This window comes from Erpetoichthys calabaricus, chromosome 1, assembly GCF_900747795.2.
Source record: "Erpetoichthys calabaricus chromosome 1, fErpCal1.3, whole genome shotgun sequence".
NCBI lineage: Eukaryota > Metazoa > Chordata > Cladistia > Polypteriformes > Polypteridae > Erpetoichthys > Erpetoichthys calabaricus.
In genome coordinates this window covers 237,925,567-237,948,278 of record NC_041394.2, presented here as the reverse complement: position 1 = coordinate 237,948,278, position 22,712 = coordinate 237,925,567, and the positions used below count along the sequence as shown (strand labels likewise).

At 40.1% G+C, this 22,712-nt stretch overlaps 1 protein-coding gene across 1 annotated transcript in view; it reads left to right on the top strand.

The window, feature by feature from the left end:
* The window catches only part of znf800a (zinc finger protein 800a), a 125,589-nt gene extending 114,812 nt beyond the window's left edge, over nt 1-10,777 (top strand). The window contains 3 exon segments of the mRNA XM_028812793.2: nt 2,782-3,630; nt 3,633-4,458; nt 7,644-10,777. Of these exon segments, the coding sequence (XP_028668626.2) occupies nt 2,782-3,630; nt 3,633-4,458; nt 7,644 (1,676 nt within the window). The 3' untranslated portion in view covers nt 7,645-10,777.
* Nucleotides 10,778-22,712: the final 11,935 nt, after the last annotated feature.

The window sequence follows — 22,712 nt, the reverse complement described above, 5'->3', positions numbered from 1 at the left end:
CAAAGTCAAAGCTCATCCATTTTGTTTACCACAGCCCATACACCAATAAGAAAAATGCTAGACAGACATTGCTGTAGCATAGCTTTGATGCCTCCTCACCTACCTAATCTTTGTTTATGATCGTACCACCACTATCATACACTTGCTGTCAGAAGAACAATTTCAAAAGACCACACAGTGATGTCTTAGCGATCATCTGTGACAGCAGAATTAAGTTAAATACACTGTGCACTGTAAGCCAATAACCAGGAATGTATGTTTGACAGTATGAAATAATCAGAAAGCTATACTGAAGGAATAAACTACAGACTGCTAAACAAAAACAAATACACTCATTTGGGAATCCTTGGGAGACATAGAGCCTCAAATTGTACACAAGTGCCACCTGGTTGTTAGGTCACTACAGAGATAAAGTGAATGGTTCTCCTATTAAAAGAATGACATTAGAAAAATCTAAAACAAAAGGTTATTTTAAATGCTGAGCTTTACATACTGTATTTCTCTTTTGAGACTAAATGCAAAGCAATGCTTGTTTCATATACCTTGCTTTGTGCTTCAGTATTCAATAACTGTGATCAGTCTATTAGCAAATCTGGCTGTGTATCATTTACTCGCAGTAACAATAAAATTTTGGCAACTCTTTAAGGCAGCAATGCAATTCTGTGCTTTCATGCATTATTCCATCCATCTTCTAAATCTGCTTATCCAGCACAGGGTTGCAGTGAAGCTAGTATCTATCCCAGAAAGCATTGGGTGCAAGGCAGGAACAATCCCTGGGCAGGGTAACACACAAGCATTAGTGTCACTGCATGTTTATTTTTATATATACTAGGGGGCTTTGTCCCCTGCTCGCTTCACTCGCCCACCCCCTTCCTATCAAATGGGCGTGCTACGCGCCAGCCACTTTGCATCTCTGCCGTTTGCATTGTGAAGGGGTGGCTGAACGCACGCTAAGCAGATGCTGGCTTTCTGCTACTGCAGCCAAGGTGTGTGTTTTGCTTGTCGTGCTGAGCGTCAATCATGTAAAAGCCTGTACAACAGCTGTCCTTTTGTCTCACTGCCTTATCTTGCGGGACATTAAAGTGTCTCAGAGAAAATCACATATCATCTCCTTCCAAGCCTTCCAAGATATTTTTTTATAATATAATAAAATCCTCTTTAACTTGCATAGAATTTCATTCATGCAAGTCATTGGGTATCCTAACCTTCACAAACCTCTGTTTAGACAAACTTTATGCACTATTCAATCTTAATTATGGATTTCCCACAATACAACATATTTCTTGTTTACAAGTTAGAATCGTTTTAAAATGGAACCTGACTATCTCCCTTAACCTTCCATCAGTATTTAGGCATGAATATGCTTTAGGCAGTAATGAAGACAACAATAAGTAGCATCCCTAGAGTTTGTCATCTAATTTCATAGAGTGCAGCTCTAAATGACCTTAGACAACATTGATAAAGGGACCTCTCAATATCTCTGACAAGTAATGGAATTCAGTAATTCATGATGTACACTCTAATTCATATTAAATTGTGGATCATACACATCTTTCAAAATAAGTTATCAAGAATTTATCCGGGACTAACCTTGAGAGCCATTGATTTATATAGTTTATTGGAGGATTTTAGTTGCTAATTTGTCAGATAATGTATGACTGACAATAATTCACAGTTGTATTGTTTATAGTAAGACATGATGGTGTAAGTTTATGCAAAGGTAAAATCACAGATATACTACACTCTACTACTTGTGTGTCAACCTATTTCAGTCATTTGGAACAATCTTAACCAACCCTCTATAGCTCAATGGGAAAGTAATGTCAAGTGTTGTCTAAATGTATTTATAATATCTTTTTTGCTTGCCTAACTTTTCAAAATGGGTAGGGGTTAATTGCCGATTATTATTATTATTAAAGCATTTTACATCAGGATTTGGAAATGTGTTCATTTCATTTTTTATTGTATTATGTTTTAAATATTGTAGACTGAAATTATTTTTCCTTAATTTCTCATTCATATAGTAATATCATAACAGCACATTTGCATTATATGTAATGTTTATGTGTCACATGTATGTTTGTCATCTTGTGCACTATTATTAATTATTGCTGCTTTTTTTAAGATGACACTTCCAAATGTGTGCATAATAATGATCGGAAAATTACTGAATTGCTCTGAAATTTGTAAATGAGTAAATCTTATGGAGTTCCTGAGATGGTTTAATATAGGAATTTCCTGTGTCTTACATTTTAAAGGCATTTTGTTTATTGGTCACTCTAATTAGTGAGCAATTGGGTAACATGATGGTGTAGTGGGTAGCATTTCTGCTACTTAGATTAAGAAGTGTTGGTTCATTCCCACTGTGATCACTTTTTGTAATGGTTGCAAATTCTCCATGAATATACAGTCATAGCCGAAATTATCGGCACCCCTGGAAATTTCTCAGAAAATGCACCATTTCTCCCAGAAAATTGTTGCAATTGCAAATGTTTTGGTATACACATTCTTATTTATTTGGTGCATTTTCTGGGAAAATTCCAGGGGTGCCGATAATTTCGGCTATGACTGTATGTAATCTAGCTTTCTTTCAAATTCCAAGATATGCAGGTTAGGTTGGTAGGCAACTTGTGATGCACTGTTGCTCTGTCCAGTTTTGGCCACCTGCTTTCAGTGCTGCCAGGACAGGCAGTGAACTCTAATTTGTATTAACTATTTTCTGGAAATAGAGGAGGGAATGGAATTATGCAATTAACTATATATGTTTTCTGCTCTTTTCAGACCCTCCTGTTTCAAATGATAAACAAAGCCAAGCCATACGAGATCTTTTGGATGCTATATACCCAAGAAAGGATCAGCAGGAATTTGTTGTGAGACTAGAACCTATAGAGACTAACAGAAATGCTGTATATCAATTTGTTACTAAAGATGACGACAATGAGCAGCAACTAGAAAAATGTGTCCAGAATGTTGTCGAATTACCTGAAGATGAACCTGCTTTAGAGATAAACCAGATACAGTTGCCTCCAGATGTAGAAATTGTAGAGCCAGTTGCTGTTGAGGATGTTCCAAAGGAAGAAGAAATTATTCTTGGAGATGATGCAACAGAGACTGAACTATCACCTGATGAGACCTCAAACTGTGATGGCACAGGTCCCCATGTGCCTTGCTGTATCTGTGGAAAAGATTTCAATTCCAAGCGCAGTGTGCGTCGTCATATTAGAAAAGTACACAAGAAAAAGATTGATGAAATAAAAAATCACATTGACTCGAAGAAAGAAAATTCCAGCCGTCTTCCTGGTACAAAAGGACGCCCAAGAGGAACCACAAATGGGAGGAGCTGCCCTGTTTGTCATAAGTCATTTGCAACCAAAGCCAATGTTCGTCGTCATTTTGATGAAGTGCATAGAGGACTCAGGAGAGACTTAATTACTCCTGATATTGCTACAAAGCCTGGACAGCCCTTGTCTCTTGATTCTAATATTTCACCTCAGAAGTTTTCATCTTTAGCACGAAGGAAAAGGTCTTCTAGAGCTGAATACAATCTTACTACTTGCAAATTTCTGCTGTGCAAACGAAAGTACACATCACCACTTATGCTGAAGAGGCACATGAGAATAGTCCACAAGATGATAAGATTAGAAAAAGCACAAATGGTGCAAGTAGCAATTCAGAAATAAACCAGAAAGAGCAAACACCTGGTACAACTGAGCAACCTGCTGAATCATCTAACCAAGAAGTGACACTGCCCCTACAGAATGATACAAAGCCAGTTGGGCATCCTGTAGATAAAAAAAATACTCCACTGACTCCGAAGACTAAAGTTAAACAGGAAAATGAAAGTCCAAAGTCTTCTAGCTCCATTTCAACAGTAGGCCAGACAAAGATTAGGAAGCCTAAACTTTCAGTGGGGTTTGACTTCAAACAACTTTATTGCAAGCTTTGCAAACGGCAGTTCACATCCAAGCAGAACTTGGTAAAACATATTGACCTACATACAGATGGTAATGATATTTATATAAAGTTTTATAGATGTCCACTTTGCTCATATGAGACTCGACGTAAAAGAGATGTCATAAGACACATTACAGTAGTACATAAGAAGTCTTCACGATACCTTGCTAAAGTTACTGCTAACCTCGAGAGTAGAGCTGTGAAAAAACCTATTGAGGTAGTACTGAACACAGTGGTGAAAAGAGGCCCTCAAAGAGATTTGAATGCAAAAAGTGATGGTAGTTCAAGCTCACCCACTGCCCGTAAGCGAGAAGCATTGGAGACTGGGAATGAAGTAAAATTAACAAAAAACTTTTCATTACATACATGTAATAAATGTGGAAAAGCCTTTGCCAAAAAAACATATCTGGAGCATCATAAGAAGACACACAGGGCAGGAGCATCCAGCTCTCCTGAAGATGGTAAAACCAAAGGTCGGAGTACACGATCAAAAGCCTTTTTTTGGTAAGTGAAAAATATAATGCTTTGATTGCCTTCAATGTTGTTTGAAAAAACAATGCGTTTAGCATAGATAGAAATTCACATTTTGAAATTAGGACACTTTATACTTTCTGTGAGTGTTATGCAGATAGATAGATAGATAGACAGACCGACAGACAGATAGATAGATAGAAAGAACTTTATTTGCCTCCAGGGGGAAATTTGTTTTTTTACATAAGCTTTTTAAATAAATACATAAATAGGTAGATAACTAAATAAATACATTCAGTATATACCCACACACACACACACACACACACTATGGTTTTAAAAATGACTAATGAATGACTAAAAAGCAAGAAAATTAAATAGAATGAAAACTTCTGACTTGGCTGTCTCAGTCACAGTGAGGTATTATACAGGCATATTGCTGTTGGTATAAAGAATCCCCAGTAGGGATTATTGACAGACTTCTGCTAAATGATTTGTTAGCTGAAAGTATGGATGTGTAGATTTTTTTTATAATGGCACTCGGTTTTGTTTTAATACTCTCCTTTGCTACTATCTCTAGGGAATCCTATAATTGAGCTTACCCTTTTAATTAGCAAGTTGATTTGGTGGGCCTCTCTTGAAGTGAAGTTACCAGCCCATCGCACCACAGCTTAGAAAAATCACACTGGTCATTACAGAGTTGTTGAAGATGTGAACACTTTCCACATTAAAGAAACACCGTCTTCTAAGGAAAAAGAGTGTTCTACCCATTCTTATATAGTTCATCTGTGTTCTGAGCCAAGTCCAACATATCCAGCATGTCTGAGTAGTGACTGGACATAGAGGCTATTTGGTGTGGCAACAGTCAATAACCAGTTCCTTGGTTTTGCTGATGTTAAGATGCAGACGATGCTCTTTGCACCAAGAGGCAAAGTTCTCCACCTGTTATACTCTCTCATCCCCCTTATCAATAAACCCCTTAAGTGCAGAATCTAAGAATTTATGGAAGTGACATGACCATATGATTGATGTTTGGATGGTTTTGAAGGCCCTGGAGAAATCAAAAAACATCACCCTCAGAATGCTGCCAGCTTTGTCCACGTGAGGAAAAGCCTTGTGGAGAATAGATACATAATTGCATTCTCCATTCCAGTCTTTGTCTGATAGGCAACTTCAGTGGGTCCAGGTGGCCTACCACAGGACTTGTATATTCCAGGAACCATCTCTCAAAGGTCTTCATGATGTGCGACGCAAGTGCCACTGGTCTGTAGTCATTAAGTGTAGAGGTGCTTGCCTTCTTTGGACACAGTATTGCTTGAGTGCAGTAATTATACCCAATCTATTCCAGACATGCTTTGCGTTATTCTGAGTGAGTTTGTTTACTGTTTTAGCTTTTTATTATTCTTTTCCTTTATTCAGCTTTTGCTTTAGCACACACTGCACCTCCTTCAGAGCCTTTTTGTCACTGGATTTAAATACCCTCTTTTTCTCAATCAGGAGACCTTTTAGCTCCTTAGTAATCCAGGGCTTGTTATTTGGAAAGCAGCACACTGTCTTTTTGGGTACACTGTGACGACACTTAAGTTAATATAGTCTCTGTGGCAGTGACTGAGTCCCTTAATATTGTCCCCTTGTCACTCACACATCATTTCCCAGTCTGTCATTTAGAAGCAGTTATTGAAAACCATTTCAGCTTCCAGGCTCCACTTCTTCACTATTCTGGTTGTTATAGGATGTCATCTTATAACAGGCGTGTAGCTGCAAATAAGACAAATCAGGTTGTAGTCAGATTTGCCTAAAGGTGCCAGTAGTTTCAAATGTTATAGATGCCTTTAAATGTAATGTGGCAGGTCCAGCTTTATATTTTCTCGAGTGGAACCAGTCGCAAACAGAAAGAAATTGGTCATAGTTCTTCCCAAAATCACCTGGTTGAAGTCACCACATATTATAACAGCATTGTGAAGGGCTCTCTAGTTGGCAACAGATTGCTAAGAGCAGTGGCATCAAGAATTTATAGGGGATGATAGAGTCATGCAAACAATCTGAGAGACACAGACTGAAAGAAGGAAATATCTTATGCATGCTAGTGTTAGAGGGCGGCACGGGTGGCGCAGTGGGTAGCGCTGCTGCCTCGCAGTTGGGAGACCTGGGGACCTGGGTTCGCTTCCCGGGTCCTCCCTCGCGTGGAGTTTGCATGTTCTCCCCGTGTCTGTGTGGGTTTCCTCCGGGCGCTCCGGTTTCCTCCCACAGTCCAAAGACATGCAGGTTAGGTGGATTGGCGATTCTAAATTGGCCCTAGTGTGTGCTTCGTGTGTTTGTGGGTGTCCTGCAGTGGGTTGGCACCCTGCCCTGGATTGGGTCCTGCCTTGTGCCCTGTGTTGGCTGGGATTGACTCCAGCAGACCCCCGAGACCCTGTGTTTCGGATTCAGCGGGTTGGAAAATGGATGGATGGAACACAATGGCTACATTACAGATGCTTTGTGCCCTCAGAAAAGCATCTTGATGGAAGCCAGCAGGGTTCTAGGGCAAGGAGACCAAGTATTCTATTTGAGAAAAGTTTGGACTGGAGTTCCCTGGATCAAACAGTAGGTTTTAAATTATTCCTGGACTCGACTGGAAGTTATCCGGGGTAGGATTTTAAGTTCCCAACAGAGGTAAATTGAATGAATCATCATTATGAGAATGGGCAGGCAAACAACTGATAGGGAATAAGAGATGCCAAGGTGTATTTACATACAACATGTCTGTGTGCATATGTATGTATACACCGTATTTGAGAGAGAGGTGAAACAAGGAGTGTGATACTGTGGTGGACAGGCAGCCTAGGTAGGTACAGGATCAGGCCCTATATAATTGGGGACAGAAAGGCAGCAAGTTTATTGTATTGTACTCTCGACTCTCCCTCACCGTGATTATCTCTGACTTAAGTTCAGTTTTGTTAATTAAGGCGTCATCTTTATTAACCTTTTACCAACTTTTTCTTTTAACAATGACAAAATTGTAATTTTTATGGAAGGAAAAGGAGAGAGAGCACACTATTTATGAATGCACATAGTCTTAAGTTTGTTTGAAATAGGTAAAATTTAAGATTTGGATCCAAACAGAGCACTTAATGGTAATTTGTTTTGCTTTTGTACTATTCACTGTTACATATTAAACATGTTAAATACATTTTAAATGACTTGAAATGAACTGTTTGTATATTTCTGCTCCACAGATACCTCCAATTAATGCACAGAGTGTTTGCACTGGATTCTGATTTGCTGAAAGAAATGGTAGGAAAATCACTTGGAGCGCAATAGCAAAGATTCAAGGATCAGCTGAAAAGACAAGTGAAGAATTTCATCTGTATGCTATCTTAAAATTGTTACAATGTAAATTAAGTGTTAGATTTACAGGTTTCTGTACAGAATTTTTTTAAGTAATTGCACTAGGCTTCTTGGGTTGTTATGCTCATGTTTGCTGCTGTTTTTAGGAGAGATAGTCAATGTACTGTCAAGGCTTAGCCAAAGGCAGAATAGATTTTTTTGTTTTTATTTCATGATACAAACTGTCTGCTTATAATGCAGCAGGAAAATAGGATGTACAGCGATGTATTATTTTGTAAGGATCTCCATATATTTCTTTTTGTATATTTGGTATATAATGAATAAATAAGAGATCACATTTATTTAAATGGGTGATTTTGGACTTGGCAGGATATAATTTGGTTTTATGAATCTTTGCTCAGAAGCTGAGCACCGTGTTTTTATTTTTAAACTAGTTACACATGGTGTTTTTTTTAATTGGAAAAACTGGAAGGATATTTTATGACTAAGTATTACTATCAGAGCACTAGAATTTATTATACTGGCCAGTGCTGGTCAAATTAGGTTTAATCTGTATAAAAGATTACGTTCGGAAGACTAGTTTAAATTTGCAAGAAGATTTTATCACTTGTAGTCACAGATGTAATCTTTCATGTATGAATAGATGGCATCTTTCAAGTATAATAATTAATGAAGACCTTTCTAACTTTGTTAGGTTTTTTGCATCTCAGTATAAAATATATTTTAGAGTGTTTTTTTTTTAACTAAGGGTACTTACAACATTTATGGGTGTATTATGTGATGTCCATATAAAAACAACTAGAACATTTTATGGGAAAAGTAAAAGTGGGTGGGTGATGAGACAACATTAACTGTGAATGAAATAGCTGTCAAGCTAGACAGTATAAATAAAAATTCCCTGGTTGTATTTTAAAAAGGCAAGCTTGTTAGGCATGTGAATTTATAAATTCCTATTTTCAATAGCTTTCTGCAGGACCTCATATTTTGTTATTGTTGGTTCACATTGTGTTGTGATATTATTGCTCAAGGGTGTTTAAAACTCACTTTGGTCTGCTTTAAATAGTTACATGAAAATCAAATAAATTAAGTTGATATGCTAAGCACTAGAGCTACTTACCTTAAACAACCTTCTGCTAGGTTTATAAGTTGATGCCTAAGCTATTTAGTTTTTTCTTGCCTTTCTTGCATCATTGGAGAGGTGGACAGTTGAAGCTACAGTGTCCTCTAATGCTCATTATAGCCAACTTCTTAATCAGAGACAATTTCCTATTTATTTATTTTTTTAAATCCACATTCTTATTTATGCTGCTTTTTTCTCTGGTGTTTGTGGAAGAGTTTGTTTCTGCAGGAAATAACTGAGTGAGAGAGATGGTTTTACACTAAATCTGAAATAGGATTTTAAAAAGTTGATCAAGTCTGCCGTGTGGCCTAGTGGTGAAGACTTTGGCCTGTACAGTAGAGCTCCAGTTGCAACCACTGACTCGCCTTTATCAAGTCTCTTCTGATTGTGCTCAAGAATATCATAAAAAGTGAAAAGTAAAATGAACATATACAGTAAATGGCTTTGAGATCACACTTGCTGTAGAAGGGCTTTTGTTTAGTGTGATAGGGACTAATTTGCACCTTTGTCTATATAATACAACTTAGGCATTACTAAACATTTTGACTATGAATATGTACTCACTTAACCTGAAACTTCAAAGGGCAAAATACTGTCCTTTTTTTCTTTTTTAAAAAAAGTGCTTGAAAATATTGGAAAATATGTAGAAATTTTAAAACTAACAAATTATCCATGAATCAGTTTTTTATTTATTTATTTATTTATTTTTAGGGCGTTCCCCATGCTTTGCATGTATGGTACAGCTTACAGAAATATGTATTGTTAAAACTGTAGCCCAGATATTGTCTTGATTAAGGTCTTGGAGCATGTCAATGATAAGCTTGGATCCTGGTTTGCTGCCCAGCTTCCTGCCTGCTAGAACTTATTTTTCCTCTCAGGCATGAGTTGAAAAAGAACTGAAAAGAATGTTCATCTAAATGTGAAACAAGCCACCTGATTAAGGCTTTGGTTGGAATCTTTTAACCACAGTAACATTAAAGATTATATTGCCTCACCTTGCTGTATCCCACTATATATATTCTTATTGACCAGGACTCGATGACCCAAGTATCACTAAACTGCAGCTGCCATTTTGCTTATGGCATCTAATCATTTTAAAAGTAGTTTTTGTCTGGCCTCTGCACATAGACATGTCCACAATTAAAAAGCTATTTACAGCTTTTTATGTACATGAAATCCTAACAAGCAACTAAAATGGCAGACCTTTTTAAATGTCCTTTTTATACACTGATTTTGTGTTTTGATAACTTATAATGTACTCTTCCTGTGATGTTTATATAACCTTTTTGCATTTTTAGCCAGAGGAGCACATTTAATAATTGCTAAGCATTTCTAACAATTAACACTGATTGATTGATATGTTAACAGGTGACAGGCATTTATCCTTATTTGAAGAGAGGCAGGTTCATTTTATTGGTACTAAGGAGGTTAGCTTTGCTTAATTGGTAAGCTTTTTGTATAATATAAAAGCACCTTTACATCAGTTCAGTATAGTGACTCGCTGTAAATTGTCATTAAATCATTTCTGTAATCCTGTATTTCCATTGCCTTCCTAAATTTTAACATAATACTTGTGCATGTGAAAATACAATATTTTGTTAATGAAGTACAGTACAAATATACATACAATGTTTAAATAATTGTATCATAAGTGTTTCTAACTTGATCATTACATAATGACATCTATTATTGCTGCTTTTTCTGAGTTATCTACTGTATAAATCTGCATCCTAAGCAACATTAAGTAGCAAAATTATAATAGTCTTCCTTGTACTTTGCACTTAAGGCATTGGATGTGAAACCAGATGATAGTTACTGCTGCTGTTACTGTTTCACGGAATGTACACAAGGCTGGATAAATGCACTGTTTTCCAATGGTAATAAATTGAGCTGGCACATGTTTATGAAGAGAATGTGTTTTTCTTTTAAGTTTTCTGATTTTGCTATTCATATATGTTTACATATTTACTGAAGTTTTTGGTATATTTTCTTTCAAATTCTGTGATTCACTATATAAAATTTTTTTTCAAAGGAATAATTAAATTATGCATTAAATTGGACCTTTTTGAAATGGTCTGTTTTATTTTGCTGTAGTCAAACTATCGTTTTCTTTGCTGTCAAAAACCAACTATTTTACCCACTTTTTTTGCCCCTTGCATTACAGGTTTGCATAGAGCAGGACCTTACCTTTACAGTGTTTGCTACAAATCTGGAACTAGTTGTAGGAATGTTACCAATATAGAGCTTTCCATTCATAAAGCTTGTACAGGTCAAATCCCATCATAGTAAATAACAAAGCAATGAAGTTTTCAGAGTAACAAATACTTTTTGTTGGCCCAGTTCATACAATATCATGTTTAATGGGTTTTGTTTTAACTAAATATAAATTTCACGACAAAAAATTGCCACAGAAGATAATAATGCGATGCAAAAAATACTTAGAGTCAGCAAAAGTGTAGGCATGGCATTAAGGAACCCTGCAACAAGCCATCTCTTTCTTGTTAGACAAAAATAAAGTGACACATTAAAAAGCGCTGTTTTTTTTAATACAATTATTGTCAAACTTGAGTCACAGTGTTGCACAACAGTCCAGAAGGTGAGTCCAGGTTTCCCAGGAAAATTACAGGTATTTTATTACCATATAGAGAAGGCCGGTACAGTTTCAAGATTTAATTCAAAATAAGGAGCTATTACTTCAGCAGTCAAGCACATGAGATAGGAGCCGCAACACGGGCAATTGTCCTGCTTTAGCTCCCATCTTCAGATTAGAAGAACCCCAGCAGCTCAGAATCACTGCTGTAGCAGAGCAGGTCAAAGCCCGGAGTTACAGGATCTAAATATCGTGTGACAAGCAAATTACACGGTAAGCCTGATTCTGCAGAGGACAACCAATTACTTTGCTCTTGGTTTACTGTTTACGAGACAGAGCAGAGCAGCGCAGCCACGGAGCTGTCCTGCCGTTAGAGATGGCGAATTACTGATGACCCTGGTCACAATAGTGTACGTATTTTCCCCATTTTTAGTTATAACTAAATATTTTTATGATTCCATGAATTTCTTACAATGGGATTCCACCTTTATACTGTTGAATTAAGAAATGAATGCTATAGCTTTTGTATGACAAAACCACTCAAGTGCACACATTTGTTTTCTTTAAAAAATGAATAACAGAGTTGTATTGGTCTGGATTAGTCTACTCTTACACATTTAAGATTAACACACACATACAAAAATGCACAAAGACCCTAACCACTTAAGTGCCGTATGAATGACACATGCACAGCCTGTCACTCCCTAGCACTTTAAGAGACGTATCATTGGCACAAACAATGTACTCTGTCTTCGATATAACTCATACCTAAATATTACTTTGGTCTCCAAAAATATATTTAAACATTCAAAGGGTCACCATCCTTGGCTATAGGCCATTTATCAACCAATGATGTTCTTACTTTACCACGCTGTTCCTCCTGTCAGATGGAGCTCCCCTCCTCATCCTGATAAACCTTGCAGATCAAAGCATATGACAAACTTCTGACTGCCCCAACTGCTCATACTATTTACTTTATTACTTCAGTCACTCAAGGTATAAATACAAAGTATAGAATTTTAAAAGCAACAAGGTATTTATTAAAGAATAATAATACCAGTAGAAGAAAGTATAAAAGAAATAGCAAAGTCTGGATATACACTATACTGCCAAAAGTATTGGGACACCCCTCCAAATCATTGAATTCGGGTGTTCCAGTAACTTGCATGACCACAGGTGTATCAAATCAAGCACCTAGACATGCAGACTGCTTCTACAAACGTTTGTGAAAGAATGGGTCGCTCTCAGGAGCTCAGTGAATTCAAGCATGGTGCCATGATAGGATGCCACACCTGTACAATAAGTCCATTCATGAGATTTCTTAATACTAAATATTCCACGGTCAACTGTTAATGTTTGTATTATAACAAAGTGGAAGCAATCCGGAACAACAGCAACTCAGCCATGAAGTGGTAGGCACTTAATATCACAGAGTGGGGACAGCGCATACTGAGGCACACAGTTTGCAAAAGTTAGCAACTTTTCAGCAGAGTCAATAGTTACAGACCTCCAAAAGCTCAAGAACAGTGCACTGAGAGCTTCATGGAATGGGTTTCCATGGCTGAGCAGCTGCATCCAAGCCTTACATCACCAAGTGCAATGTGTAAAGCATTGGACGCAGTGGTGTAAAATTCCCATAAACACACTCCTAAACCTTGTGGAAAGCCCTCCTAGAAGAGTTGAAGCTGTTATAGTTGCAAAGGGTGGGTCAACTTCATATTAAAGCCTGTGTATTAAGAATGGGATGTCATTAAAGTCTATGTGTGTGCAAAGGAAGGCGTCCCAATACTTTTCGCAATATAGTGCATATAGTGTCAAGGATTGGAAATTGTCCTGGAGGGGCTTTTGACACAACAATAGATTGTGAGACTTATGAACCCTCTTGATACCCTCCCCAGCAAGACAACACACACAAGCATGACTGCCGTGTCTGTTTAGGGTTGCTTGTCCATCACTGAGGTTTGCTTTGGAGTGCAAGACATTGAGTCACGAGTCACAAGATTCATGAGATATTTCTGCTGACAGTTGGAGAAAACAGTTGCATGTCTCTTTGTCTCCTTTCCTGACATTGCTTTCCCCCTGTTCTGACGTTCTTTTTAGTTGTCACTGTTTGTTCTTCTGTTTTGTCCCTCAGACAAGCCTTAATTATTTTAAAATTCCATGTGGTGCTTTGGGGACATGTGATATTATGCACACTTGATTGGCTGGCTGTCAATATGATGGATGTCTTCATACAAAGTCCTTAATTTTTTTATGCTTGTCCCATTCTAAAGAAATAAAGAAATCAACATGGCCCAAAGCATCACAGCTGTTTCCTGGGCTTCTGCTTAGTTTACACAGATGTTTTAAGCTGATCGATTAGTAATACAATTCAGGCAAAGAAGATACTTTGATGTTAAATTGCCCATGTAAGGTCCTGTATTTCAGTTCATTGTGTTTTTTGAGCATAATTGTAAGGATCTATAATTTAAAATCCAGGAAACTATAAAAGTTTACTACCAACATTTTATTCTTCTGCCACATTAATTATTTTACTCAAGTGTTCATCAAATCATGGGATGTATAAGAAAGATCTTATTGTGCTGCATGATTACTTATTACTTATTTTAGCAGGTTTTCATACTGTTAAAATACTATTTTTTGTAGATAATAACCTTTGGAATAATTGAAGGTAAAGCTTACCTCAAAAACAAAGATATAATGTAGATGACTGCAGCCAAAGCTCAAGGTAAAGCTGATGTCAATATTACAAATATCACTTCAAGAGAACAAAACCGTTGTAACAGGAAGTTGCTAAAAGGTTGACCTTTGTGGTTATTTGACTAAATTCTCTGAAGAAAGTAAAGTATATTATATCTACATTTAAATTTCAGGCCTTGTAAACCTATAGATAAACTGTGCAGCTTTATACATGGATAACTGAAAGGAAGTTGGCAAAAGTGGTATAAACGTAGGACACAAAGTATGCTGCAAAGTGTCACTTCTACACAAGTGTGTTTCCTAATGTGATCAAGAAGTTACATTTTAGCATCTTCTGGCTCTTGTGCACAAATCTTGAACTAACCTAGTTGAGGTCAGCACACACACACACAAACCCCTACTACATTATAGACAACATCTGCAAAAAATGTGTACCACAAATATCTCTGCTGCTGTTTAATGTTATTTTTGACAGAAATATTTTACATGGCCTTTTGATAAAGGGTCATAGGTACCAGAGACACTTGGGTGCCAGTGTCACTTTGTGAGAGCTGTCCAGCTACAGTGTTCTAACCATCTGCGCCATTTAAAATTATACTTCTCCAATTTGCATGCCTTTTGTAATCATGTACAAATATGCGAATGCATGGTCAGATCTCCTGTGTATTGTGCAATATTTTTTCACCATTAGTGTGATGCACAAAATTAAAAAAAACTCAAGTCTAATATAGAAAGCTTTGGACCTATACCTAGATGACACATTAGGAGCATGATGTTATCTCTGACCCTAGCACTCTCATAAAGAGTCAGTTGTGGTCATTCTAGACATAATCAGAAATTGAACATCTTTTTCTGTTAAATTGTTACTTTTTAGTAAGAATTGCTTTTATCACATGTGTATGTATTACTGTGCTAGCAAATTTAAAGTGGATGTGAATGTTAAGGTTTGGTTAAATAAAATATGAGCATGCATCATTGACTGCTGTTGATCACATCTGGTGCCTCAGTTCCACATGGCAATTTCAAAAGGTTACTCGGGCAGTGCGTTTTTGAAATTAATTTACCCACTTCCTGAAAATAAGTGTATAGTGAACTTGGATATTGTAACATAAAGGCATTTATGCCTTTGGCCACCTATGGGAGGGGCCAAGGAGGTCGGGTGCAGTGTTGAGGCTGGGTGGTGGCCAAAGGCGGGGACCTTGGCGGTCCGATCCTTGGCTACAGAAGCTCACTCTTGGGACGTGGAATGACACCTATCTGAAGGGGAAGGAGCCTGAGCTTGTGTGCGAGGTTGAGAGGTTCTGGCTAGATACAGTTGGACTCACCTCGACACACAGCTTGGACTTTGGAACCAATCTCCTTGAGAGGGGCTGGACTCTCTACCACTCTGGAGTTGCCCCCGGTGAGAGGCGCCAAGCGGGTGTGGGCATACTTATTGCCCCCCGATTTGGAGCCTGTTCATTGGGGTTTACCCCAGTGGACAAGAGGGTAGCCTCCCTCAGCCTTCAGGTGGGGGGACAGGTCCTAACTGTTGTTTGTGCGTATGCACCGAACAGCAGTTTGGAGTACGCACCCTTTTTGGAGTGCCTGGAGGGGGTACTAGAGGGCATACCTTCTGGGGACTCCCTCGTACTGCTGGGAAACTTCAATGCTCACGTGGCAATGACAGTGAGACCTGGAAGGGCGTGATTGGGAGGAATGGCAACCCCCGATCTGAACCAGAGTGGTGTTTTGTTATTGGACTTCTGTGCTCGTCACGGATTGTCCATAATGAACACCATGTTCAAGCATAGGGGTGTTCATATGTGCACTTGGCACCAGGACACCCTAGGCCTCAGTTCGATGATGGACTTTGTGGTCGTGTCGTCGGACTTGCGGCCACATGTCTTGGACACTCGGGTGAAGAGAGGGGCGGAGCTGTCAACTGATCACCACCTGGTGGAGGAGGATGCCGGTGAGGCCTGGTAGGCCCAAACATGTTCAGAGGGTCTGCTGGGAACGTCTGGCAGAGTCCCCTGTCAGAAGTAGCTTCAACTCCCACCTCCCGCAGAACTTCAACCTCATCCCGAGGGAGGTCGGGGACATTGAGTCCGAATGGGCCATGTTCCGTGCCTCTATTGTTGAGGCAGCTGACCGGAGCTGTGGCCGTAAGGTGGTCGGTGCCTGTCGTGGCGGCAATCCCCGAACCCGTTGGTGGACACCGACAGTGAGGGATGCCGTCAAGCTGAAGAAGGAGTCCTACAGGACCCTTTTGTCCTGTGGGACTCTGGAGGCAGCTAATAGGTAATGACAGGCCAAGCGGAATGCGGCTTCGTTGGTTGCTGAGGCAAAAACTCGGGCATGGGAGCAGTTTGGGGAGGCCATGGAGAACGACTTTCGGACGGCTTCGAGGAGATTCTGGTCCACCATCCGGCGTCTCAGGAAGGGGAAGCAGTGCAGTGTCAACACTGTATATGGTGGGGATGGTGCGCTGCTGACCTCAACTCAGGATGTTGTGGGTTGGTTGGGGAAGTACTTCGAAGACCTCCTCAATCCCATTAACATGCCTTCCAATGAGGAAGCAGAGCCTGGGGACTCGGAGGTGGGCTACCCCCATCTCTGGGACTGAGGTCACCAAGGTGGTCAAAAAACTCCTTGGTGGCAGGGCCCTGGGGGTGGATGAGATACGCCCGGAGTTCCTCAAGGCTCTGGATGTTGTAGGACTGTCTTGGTTGATACGCCTCTGCAATATCACATGGACAGCGGGGACAGTGCCTCAGGATTGGCAGACCGGGGTGGTGGTCCCCCTCTTTAAAAAGGGGGACCGGAGGGTGTGTTCCAACTACAGAGAGATCACACTCCTCAGCCACCCAGGAAAAGTCTATTCGGGGGTCCTGGAGAGGAGGGTCCGTTGGATAGTCGAACCTCGAATTCAGGAGGAACAGTGTGGTTTTTGTCTTGGTCACGGAACAGTGGACCAGCTCTAAACCCTTAGCAGGGTCCTGGAGGGTACATGGGAGTTTGCCCAACCAGTCTACATGTGTTTTGTGGACTTGGAAAAGGCGTTCGACCGTGTCCCTCGGGGAATCCTGTGGGGGGGTGCTCTGAGAGTATGGGGTACCAGACCCCCTGATAAGGGCTGTTCGGTCCCTGTACAACCGGTGTCAGAGCTTGGTCCGCATTGCCGGCAGTAAGTCGAACCCATTTCCAGTGAGAGTTGGACTCTGCCAGGGCTGCCCTTTGTCACCGATTCTGTTCATAACTTTTATGGACAGAATTTCTAGGAGCAGGCAGGGTGTTGAGGGGGGTCCGGTTTGGTGGACTCAGGATTGGGTCACTGCTTTTTGCAGATGATGTTGTCCTGTTTGCTTCTTCAGGCCGTGATCTTCAGCTCTCTCTGGATCGGTTTGCAGCTGAGTGTGAAGCGGCTGGGATGGGAATCAACACCTCCAAATCCGAGACCATGGTCCTCAGCCGGAAAAGGGTGGAGTGCCCTCTCAGGGTTGGGAGCGAGATCCTGCCCCAGGTGGAGAAGTTCAAGTATCTCGGGGTCTTGTTCACGAGTGAGGAAAGAATGGAGCGTGAGATCGACAGGCGGATCGGTGCGGTGTCCGCAGTAATGTGGGCTCTGCATCGGTCTGTCGTGGTGAAAAAGGAGCTGAGCCATAAGGCAAAGCTCTCAGTTTACCAGTCGATCTATGTTCCTACCCTCACCTATGGTCATGAGCTATGGGTAGTGACTGAAAGAACGAGATCGCGAATACAAGCGGCTGAAATGAGTTTCTTCCGCAGGGTGTCTGGGCTCTCCCTTAAAGATAGGGTGAGAAGCTCAGTCATCCGGGAGGGGCTCAGAGTAGAGCCGCTGCTCCTCCGCATCGAGAGGAGTCAGATGAGGTGGCTCAGGCATCTGATCAGGATGCCTCCTGGACGCCTCCCTGGTGAGGTGTTCCAGGCACGTCTAACCGGGAGGAGGCCCCGGAGAAGACCCAGGACACACTGGAGGGACTATGTCTCTTGGCTGGCCTGGGAACACCTTGGGATTCTCCCGGAAGAGCTAGAAGAAGTGGCCGGGGAGAGGGAAGTTTGGGTATCTCTGCTCAAGCTGCTGCCCCCGCGACCCGACCTCGGATAAGCGGAAGAGGATGGATGGATGGTATTTACCATATTCATAATTCTTTTCATGTCAAAAGTTCCTACTGTTTGCTTCAGTCTGATTGTGTTTCTTGTTGCTGGGATGGCTCATAGCTTCAGGTTGATTGTTATCACACACAGCTTAAAAAACACTTTACCACACATTAAGAATGAAAGGCCAGTAAAGGTTGCTGCCTTACATGAGTGGTCAGTCTGGCTGTCTTTTGGTACAAGAACACAAAACAAATGGAAAAGCTTCTAAATGCTAAAGTGAACTTTTCATTCTGAAAAGTAAATGTATGCCTTCTTTCATTTTCATTAAACCAGACTATTGTCAACATGATGTCTTTTACATAAAATGTCACCATTCTGTAGTAATTTTTTAAAGAGTGTTGAAACTGTTATATCTGAATTAAGTAACCAGTGCCAATTGTGCCTCTTACAGGTAAGACTGAAAGGTTCCTCTTATACCCTTGTGCTTTAATCATTTCAATGTGTTTGTCTCTCATATATATATATATATATATATATATATATATACACACAGTGCATCCAGAAAGTATTCACAGCGCATCACTTTTCCCACCTTTTGTTATGTTACAGCCTTTTTCCAAAATGGATTAAATTCATTTTTTTCCTCAGAATTCTGCACACAACACCCCATAATGACAACATGAAAAAGTTTACTTGAGGTTTTTGCAAATTTATTAAAAATAAAAAAACTGAGAAATCACATGTACATAAGTATTCACAGCCTTTGCTCAATATTTTATCGATGCACCTTTGGCAGCAATTCCAGCCTCAAGTCTTGTTGAATAAGATGCCACAAGCTTGGCACACCTATCCTTGGGCAGTTTCACCCATTCCTATTTGCAGCACCTCTCAAGCTCCATCAGGTTGGATGGGAAGCGTCGGTGCACAGCCATTATAAGATCTCTCCAGAGATGTTCAATCGGATTCAAGTCTGGGCTCTGGCTGGGCCACTCAAGGACATTCACAGAGTTGTCCTGAAGCCACTCCTTTGATATTTTGGCTGTGTGCTTAGGGTCGTTGTCCTGCTGAAAGATGAACCGTCGCCCCAGTCTGAGGTCAAGAGCGCTCTGGAGCAGGTTTTCATCCATGATGTGTCTACATTGCTGCAGTCATTTTTTCCCTTTATCCTGACTAGTCTCCCAGTTCCTGCCGCTGAAAAACATCCCCACAGCATGATGCTGCCACCACCATGCTTCACTGTAGGGATGGTATTGGCCTGGTGATGAGCGGTGCCTGGTTTCCTCCAAACGTGATGCCTGGCATTCACACCAAAGAGTTCAATCTTTGTCTCATCAGACCAGAGAATTTTCTTTCTCATGGTCTGAGAGTCCTTCAGGTGCCTTTTGGGAAACTCCAGGCGGGCTGCCATGTGCCTTTTACTAAGGAGTGGCTTCCATCTGGCCACTCTACCATACAGGCCTGATTGGTGGATTGCTGCAGAGATGGTTGTCCTTCTGGAAGGTTCTCCTCTCTCCACAGAGGACCTCTGGAGCTCTGACAGAGTGACCATCGGGTTCTTGGTCACCTCCCTGACTAAGGCCCTTCTCCCCTGATAGCTCAGGTTAGATGGCCAGCCAGCTCTAGGAAGAGTCCTGGTGGTTTCAAACTTCTTCCACTTATGGATGATGGAGGCCACTGTGCTCATTGGGACCTTCAAAGCAGCAGAAATTTTTCTGTAACCTTCCCCAGATTTGTGCCTCGAGACAATCCTGTCTCGGAGGTCTACAGACATTCCTTTGACTTCATGCTTGGTTTGTGCTCTGACATGAACTGTCAACTGTGGGACCTTATATAGACAGGTGTGTGCCTTTCCAAATCCTGTCCAACCAACTGAATTTACCACAGATGGACTCCAATTAAGCTGCAGAAACATCTCAAGGATGATCAGGGGAAACAGGATGCACCTGAGCTCAATTTCGAGCTTCACGGCTAAGGCTGTGAATACTTATGTACATGTGCTTTCTCAATTTTTTTATTTTTAATAAATTTGCAAAAACCTCAAGTAAACTTTTTTCACGTTGTCATTATGGGGTGTTGTGTGTAGAATTCTGAGGAAAAAAATGAATTTAATCCATTTTGGAATAAGGCTGTAACATAACAAAATGTGGAAAAAGTGATGCGCTGTACATATAAAATGCAGTGTTTTACTCATTAACAAAAACATGATTTCTCATTTAGTTAAAAGCTGCAATTTGGCAAGATGATACATAGCTAGGTCAGTATGTGCTCACTTGGAAAGGACATTTCAAAATATCAGTATTTAGGGGTGTAGAAAACCTTACAGTACTGCAAAATCACAAAAATGCCTTGATGGATTTGATTGAAATTTGGTGACATTATAGGGAAAAAAGGAGCCAAAATGTGTTTTTCTGTTTGTCAGAATTTATTAATATTAGTCTTGTGCTTTATTCAAATGAAGAATACAGCAGAAGTCATAGACATGCTATGTGAATAGTACCACTGACCTATTGGGTGGATCGATGACTCAAAGCGGCCCAGTGTCTTAGCCAGCAAAAAGGAGACGTGATCACATTTTGAAATGAAAAGGGAAGGCTCAGTCGTTAGCTAGATGTGTACCGGCTTTCATCTTGGCTATCTGTTGTGCTTTATTGATCTCCTGACATTATTATTATCTAGTGCCGCAAAGCACGTTTGCACGAATGACAAGTGGTTTGGTGGTCGTACGTAAGATGTATCCTTGTGAAGAGTTAAGCACCATAAAGCACTGTTACACAAACAAGTGAGTGGTGGTGGGTCACGAAGCACCAACACATAAACTGACCTGGGTTAAGCAATTTGGGAGTCGGGGGTTGACCTGCAGGTTCATTATCAAAGGGATGAAGCCACAATAACAGTTGTGCAGCTCTGTCACACTGCTGTGCAGAAGGGGAAGTGAGCATCATGATAACAGTTCACAAGTGCTGCACAGCAGCCGAGGGAGCATACCACATTTTACAGGGAACATAGCTGATTACTTGTTTCAGTTCAAAAGAATGCACCTTTCTGTAACATTGTATTTTGCAATCGCCAAACCGATCTATGACAGGAATGTTTTATTCATGAACAATTATGTATAGCATGTTAAAGAGTAAGAAGCTCCAGTGACCTAATAATAATATTACATATTATTTGAATGATGCCAGCTTACAACATTTCAGATCCAATAGGTACATTTCTTTTGTTTTTCCAATTGGAGTACAGGCAGGTGAGGTGACTTGCTTATGGTTGCACAGTATCAGTAGTAGGATTTTGACCCACAACCTCAAGGTTTGAAGTCCAACTTCCAAAGCCTTAACCACCTCACCACACTGCCTGCCAAAAACATTAGCCTTTGGTTTAAAATAATAATAATAAAACTTGCAAATATTGTGTACAGAAAACCACTTGGTTAGATACTTAGTACAGTATTTCTGCTGAACCAAATTAACCAGTGGCAGTTTAACAGAGGCTCATTGACTTGCAAAATTTCCTGAGTGAAACTGGGTAGCACAGCTAGTTTTAAATATAATTGTAATAAGGCTGGCTTTATTTTTTAATGAAATTTTAAAACAATCTAGACCAGGGGTTACCAAAACGTTTTAAAGTATGGATCCCCGAATGTTGTAACATTTGGTCAGGATCACTCTTTAATATAAACCCAGTGCTGCAAAGTGGAGCTGTATCTTGGTTACTGCTAACAGTAGTCACACACTGGGCTCAACAAGCTGTTTTGACGGTGTTTCGTCTTGGTAGAGTAATATTTTACTCTACTTTCCCCTTTTGTATTATTAATAAGTAGCCTTTGTCAGAATGCCTCAAATCTCCCAGACTTATCACTGTGTATAAGGTATTATGGTATATAATTTCTCCCCACCTTCCCTCCTACATCTATAACCTCAGGCAATTAGGTGTAGTAAAAGACAAGCAGGAGTTAAGTTACACATAAAATAATGTATTATTGGAAATATTCATAAATAATAACAATATGTAAAGTACATTTGAATACTGGCAACCATACAACCTGATAATGGGCTCATTACATGCATGCATTTATAGAGCAACATATTCATAATAGTCAAAAACTGAATTTTGGGACATGGTTGCCACCTCATCATTAACACTTGTGTGGGGGGAATGCAGGGTAAAAAAAAAATCACGTACAACCCTGACAATAATCCACCAATAATTATTTTCAAACTTGCATAGCATAGAAGACAGACGTTCAAAATAAACTTAACTGAACAGTACAGAAACTGTATCTCCCCCTGACTGTTCATCGCCATCAAAGAGTTGGCTGATTACACTCTTTGCTCCAGGCGTGCTTCAAAGTTCTCCATAGTAAATTGCTTTTTTTGGGGGATCTCTCTGAAGGCATACATTGATTGAATGTCAATATTGCTTTATTTGCATACATCAATGAGGATT